The sequence below is a fragment of the Chelonoidis abingdonii genome, chromosome 2, assembly GCF_003597395.2.
Source record: "Chelonoidis abingdonii isolate Lonesome George chromosome 2, CheloAbing_2.0, whole genome shotgun sequence".
In the NCBI taxonomy this organism is placed as follows: domain Eukaryota; kingdom Metazoa; phylum Chordata; order Testudines; family Testudinidae; genus Chelonoidis; species Chelonoidis abingdonii.
The window spans coordinates 94,090,155-94,096,634 of record NC_133770.1 but is presented as its reverse complement, the minus strand read 5'-3'; the positions used below and the strand labels follow the sequence as shown (position 1 = coordinate 94,096,634).

At 46.0% G+C, this 6,480-nt stretch overlaps 1 protein-coding gene across 1 annotated transcript in view; it reads right to left on the bottom strand.

Moving 5' to 3' along the window:
* The window catches only part of NPSR1 (neuropeptide S receptor 1), a 107,215-nt gene that overhangs the window by 37,271 nt on the left and 63,464 nt on the right, over positions 1-6,480 (bottom strand). The window contains exon 4 of the mRNA XM_032778732.2: positions 5,804-5,897. Coding sequence (XP_032634623.1) covers positions 5,804-5,897 — 94 coding nt within the window. The remainder of the gene's footprint in view (positions 1-5,803; positions 5,898-6,480) is intronic.

The following is a 6,480-nucleotide window of genomic DNA, read 5'->3' as shown; positions in this document are numbered from 1 at the left end:
AAAGACACAGACCCAACATTCCCTCCCTGAGTTTTTAAAAAATCCAGTTTCCTGATTGGTCCTCTGGTCAGGTGTTTGGTTCTCTTTGTTAACCTTTTACAGGTGAAAGAAACATTAACCCTTAGCTATCTATTTATGACAGCCATTAATGAAAATTTCTATTAAGAAGCTTTGGAATTTTCTTCCTTGCCCCTGGCTCCAACAGATCTTGTGCTTTTGGAGTACACGGCAGGGCTTGTTTCACAGGCTTTCTCTGAGGGCTTGTGTTAGCTGAAGAGTTAACTCTGGTGTGGATCACTCAAGCTATCACTTAAGTTAGCCTCGCTCAAGTGAGAGCAGTTCCATTGTGCTGCTCAAGTGTTGTTTTGCAGTGTTTAGATTAGTAGCACAGAGTAGCTGTATCCCCACTGCAATACTAGCTCCAGTGTCAGCAACACTTGAGCTTCCACCCACAACTCCTGATGGTCCAGCTAGCTCATGCTCAAAATCAGAGGCAGATTAGTGTTTGTGGGGGCCCTGGGCCAGAGCAAGTGGGGGCCCCTCCTCATCCCTTCTGCCTGCAGTTTCCCCTAGCTGTGGAAATGGAATCAGGGTGCAGGGGCTTGCCCTGCCCACCCAGTGCTCCTGTCGGGAAGTGATGTGGGGTGTGGGGGCTTCTCCCACTTCAAGGTGTGGGGGCTTCTCCCACTACCCAGCAGGAGCACAGAGCAGGGCATGCCCCTGTGCTTCAACCCCACTCCACAATAGGAGCACTAGGCAGAGCGAGTCATGGTGCGGGGCACCATTTTTCCAGGGGCCCCCTGTTGACCCAGTGGCTAATCCGCCACTGCTCAAAGCACCACTTAACGTGACCTAGACATTTCTGTGTGAACAGGCCAGTATAGGGTAGCTGCCTAACATGTGTTCTTGTTTTTTGTAACTGTTCCAGTGGCTAGTGTGTCCTATAACTGGACTATGTAAAGTATAAATAAAACCTGTCTCTGAATAGGATGTTTTAACTGACAGATTTGAGAAGCTTTTCTTTTACAAAAAATAAAATCATGACTTTGCTGGTTTAAAATGAGATTTGGATGTATGGTAGTGGTCATGGATAGAACCTGGGAATCTCAAATTTATAAATTCTAAGCCCAGCTCTGACACTGACTCTTTATGGCTTTGATCATGTCACATTGTGTCTCAGCTCCATTTTCCCTGTCTAAAACTGAGACAGTATCACCCACTGAATATGCTTGAGGATTAATTATATCATATTTGAATAGCTCTCTAAATATGAAAGAACTGTTTAAACTGTCTGATTCTAGATGATCATTATCCTATCATTCTTTATTGCATGTTTTATTATTTCTGATGTGTTTTGTTATTGAATTAGATGTGTATAGAGTAAAAGTTGGAGTTAGGCTACAGGCAGGACTTGATTTTCCACTGTCTTGTACCTTTTATAGTCATTAACACCCATGCGAAGTGAGAGCAAAACGCTCATTTTACTGTCAAAACTAATTTTTGTAAAAGACGTGCCAAGCGCAACCTCCTTCAAAGCACTTTCCTGTCCTAGCCTGACGACAGTAACCATAGTGTCTGGTCTAGCACTAGATCTTGAACTCCTTCGCAAAGGATGTTAAGTATACTTCTCTTCCTTTTACAGAGCGGGGGAAACTGAGGCACAGAGTCGCACAGGCCAAGTAGTTTACGCAATGAAAAATGCAGTTTTGGGTGACCTGAAGCCATTTGTCAGTTTGATCCATTTAGTTTCAGCTGGGGAAAAGATTTTCAGGGCCAGCTTTGGAGTGGGATGAGATGGGGGTAGCAGGAGGAGAGAGTCAAAGACTATGTCCCTTGGTAACTTTTAGTGCAGTCGTTTAGGATGTGGGAGACCTCGGTTTGAATCCCCACCCTAGAACAGGGGCTTGAACTCAGATCTCCTCACCCATGCAAGTGCCCTAACCATCAGGCTGTAGGCTATTCTCCAGTTCTCTATTGAAGCTCTTCTACTTTGTATAAATACTTACACTTTTGTCCAGTGAATATTTAAGAACAACTTAACAACCTCACCTGGGAGGTGGGAGATGTGGATTCAAATCTCTCCTTGGAATGCGACAGAGAATGTGAATCCATATCTCCACTACCAAATATTCACCTATCTCTAGGGCTGAGAGTGCCCATGGTCATATGGATGAAACTTCAGGCAAGTACTGGTGCATGGAAAAGGTTAAGGTTAATGTGGATGTGCATGGAAACTGTGGCTTGGTATTTTGTGCATAAAACAGCACATCTGCACAGGACCTGCTTTTGCATTTTAAAGCTGTACCTATGGGATTTTTCTGTAGTGCCACACAGTTGGACAGGGTGTTGATTTTAAAAAATAAACTTGGCAAGGTCTTAATCTAAGGTTGCACTTTGCTATGTGATATAGATATGGAAATTGGAGTGAATTAAATGCACCTCCTGGAGGTTTGCATGATGGGATTAAAATGAATGATACCTTTGCAGGCATATCAAAACCCAGCAAGGGTCAGTAAGGAGCCTCTCCGGGTATGTCTACACTGCAGTAAACCCCACAGCTGACCCAGCTCAGCTGTCTGGCCCGTGGGACTCAGGCTAAGGGGGCTATAAAACTGCAGAGTAGACATTTGGGCTGTAGGCTGGGCTCCGGGACCAGTGTCAGCAGTGGAATCAGGTCACTGCCCTCATTTGGCATCTCCTGTGGGCTCCCACCAACTCCCATGCTGGATTCTGGGGACAGCAGGTTGCCATCTGAACAGACCAGGTCACCCTGCCACACTGGCTCCATGCTCAGCACAATGCTCTACACCTGGTCAAACTCATCAAACAGGCCTGATGGCAGAGGGTTACCCAGGGTCAGTGGCAGCTCCAGGCACCAGCACTCTAAGTGTGTGCCTGGGGCTGCAAGCTGCAGGGGGCGCTCTGCCAGTCCCTGCAAAGGCAGCAGTCAGGCAGCCTTTGGCGTCGCATCTGTGGGAGGTCCGCCGGTCCCGTGGATTCAGTGGCGATTCGGTGGCAGGTACGCTGACGCCGCGGGACCTCCCACAGGCAAGTCGCAAAGGCTGCCTGACTGCTGTGCTTGGGGCGGCAAAAAAAGCTAGAGCCACCCCTGCCCAAGGTACAGCTCTAGTCCCTGATCTTCTGGTATTCAGTCTTGAGTTGCTTAATCTGCTCTCTTCAGTGGCCATCAGCCTGGTAAATTTCCAGTGCTGCCTGCTTCTTTGCTATTTGCTGGTATTCATGTGGTCACTCCTGATTCTCTTACTAAAATTCACTATTTGGCTGGCATAATACCTACATGCTGGCCAGATGTCCTGATTTTTATAGGCACAGTCCCAATATTTGGAGATTTTTCTTATATAGGCACCTATTACCCCCACCCTCTGTCCCGATTTTTCACACTTGCTAGCTGGTCACCCTACATACCACTAACCAAAATCTGGTCATGCACCTGTGATTATGAAGCAGCATGCTTTGCAAAGGACACTTTCTCATCTGTGTCCATTGTAAATGCAGAAAACTCTCCCAAGGTGTGTTTGCAGCTTGGCAGACAGAATAAAATAGAAGGGTTAAACACTGATTCACTGAGCTACTGCACTACAAGGGAGGCAGTTTGCTTCCCTTTCCCTGGAGTCAATTGGGGGGGAGGGGGAGGAGAGAGAGAGAAAGGACAAAGGAAATTGGCCCATGGGATTGTTGGATACTTCTAGTGAACTCCCAAGTCAGGGGGGCAGGGCTGGCTGCATTTACATTGCAAAACAATAGGGCTTGAACAGCTGGGTCTTGGCTTGACTCTGGCTTGAACCCTCCACCTTCGTGCACTCTTAAGATCCTGGGTCTGAGCCTGAGTTTGAGAGATTTGTGTGCAGACAGAAAGGAGGTTTGTGCTCAAGCCTGAGTCTGAGCCTAGGCTTCCATTGCAGTGTAGACATAGTAAGGCAGCATGCAAAACTTTAACCTCAATAGGTCATTAGCAACAAGTTCGAAAAAATAGGCTCGCTTCTTTCCAATATGCTAAATTATTCTGTGTGTCTCTGTATCAAGGATATTATATCAAATACAGAGATAACTTGATTGACCCTGTCAAGGATACACTCTGCATGAGACAAAGAATATTAGCCAACCTAGGGCAGGAAAAGATAGATATGATATGGGATTAATTCTTTAATGTAAATAATTTGCTATAATATGAAGCCTGTATTGTAGCTATTTATACCCTCAAAGTATACAAAGCTCTACAAAGATTAACTTATAAATTCCTCACAATTAAACTCCTAAACAGAGGGGGAAGTCTAACTACTGCTTTTTCTAGTTCTTAAATGAAGATACTGTGGCAGTGAGGTTCACCTGCTACACAGTTAGGCCCTCAAATAGCTGGTCAGAATTTAAGGAACGTTGAGCACCCAACAGCTCCCCTTAACTTCAGCAGATCTTTTTTTTTTCAGGCAGAAGGGACCATTAGATCAGCCAGTTTGACTTCCTACATAACACAAGCCATAGAATTTTACCATTACACCTGTAATGAGTACAATAACTTGAGTTTTGATTAAAACATATCCTACAGAAAGCAATCACTGCTTTAATCCTTGTTCTTCCTCACCTCATCCCCTCCCTACTTCTTTTCCTCAACACATCATATTTAATATTGTAAACTCTTTGAGTGTGGAAACATTCTTCTGTATTGTACAGCACCCATCAGGGCCAGTGCAACCATTTAGGCGACCTAGGCGGTCGCCTATGGCACTGGCATTTGGGAGGCACCATTTTCTTCAGCAGCGACTGTAGCGGCCGGATCTTCAGCCGCCCCAGTTGCCGTCGGCATTTAGACGGAGGGAGCTGGGGCACGGGAGCACGAGGATGGCCACCTGCAGCAAGTAAGGGGAGGGGCAAGCACACAGGGGAACTCGCTGCCCAGCTCACCCCTGCCCTGCTGCCTCCCCAAGCACACCGTGGCAGCTTCAATTCTCCCACCTCCCAGGCTTGCAGCACCAATCAGCTTAGGCACTGCAAGCCTGGGAAAAGGGAGAAAAGTGAAGCAGCCACAGCATGCTTGAGGTGCTCATGCACGGAGCAGGGGTGAGCTGGGTAGGGGTGCCTCAGAGAAGAGGGTGGTGAGCTGCTGCAAGGGGGCTGCCTCAGGGTGGAGCAGGGGAGCTGCCACAGGGGAGGGTGCCTTAGGGTGGGGGGGGGAGGGCGCAAGGTGGAAGTTTCGCCTAGGGTGCGAAACATCCTTGCACCGGCCCTGGTAGCCAGTATGCTTTTGGGTGTTGTAAAATTAATGAAAATAATAAAATTATTCCCAACATCTCTACAGCTTCTGAATGTCACTTATCATGGAAAAGAACCACCCCTTTATAGATGTTTAAAACTTAATCTCCTCCAACCGCAATAATTTCATATGAGCCAACAGACTGGAGGAGCTCATGCTGTATTTAATAACGTATTTATTTTCCCAGTTTTACCGATTTACATTGGAAAAAGCTCATTCAAACACTATGTTAAATTAAATAGTCCAAATTAATCCCTGTTGTGATGCCTGTAGTCAATGGAATTGCACTAAGGACAGTTTTTTGTCCATTGTGTATAATAATTCTTTTCTGAAAATGCTGGAAGATAATGGGAAACATTTACACGTTTTAAAATAGCTTAATTCCACATAATATAATATTGCCAAGACCAGGAATTAATAAAGGATCTTAGTACACTAATCACGATAACATTGCTTTCATTGAAAAGTTGTTTAGCGAAATAAAGATATTAAAGCCACATCTAGAGCAGTAGCAAGGTACAAAATTTCTCCTACCTCCCTGAAGGAACTTCATTGGATAAACTATGGCATGATAACGGTCTATGCTGAGTGAAACCAGAACGTAAGTTGAGGCATACAGAAGGACAACCTGAGGTAGAAGGGGGAAAAAAAACACAACACTTTTATAAGCAATTTAAATTACAATGGGTAGAATTCACAAGGGGAACTTAGACTGAGCATTGCAGTGCCTAACTTTTAGGTACCTCATGTGAAATGTACAGTCCTGAGTTGGGCACCCAGGCTCCTTATACGATGCATGGGGAGAGTTAGGTGTCTAAAAAAGATTCACAAAAGCCAGCACAACGAGTGGATAGGTGTGTGGTAAACGTTTGTCTCAAATCTGGACTTAGAGTTCAACAGCTGAGTGTTTAGTGTGAACCTCCCCCAAGCTTATACCCAGCTTGGATCTTATCTCGCTGTCACCAGACAGGAATACAGCGCCTGCCTCGCTCTGGTCCCCCCAGACTTTCCCTGGAGAAACCCCCCCAAAACCCAGACCCCTGGGTCTTCCTATCTCAACCCCCCAGCTCCCCCACCCTTTTCCCTGGGTGAGCCTGGGCGATGCTATACTTAACTCCGTGAATGCAAAACCAAGAGAGCTAATTACCTCCCTCGAGGCTATGTATTCAAACCTAGTCACAGCTAACACACCAGGAGGTTCACCCCTCCCT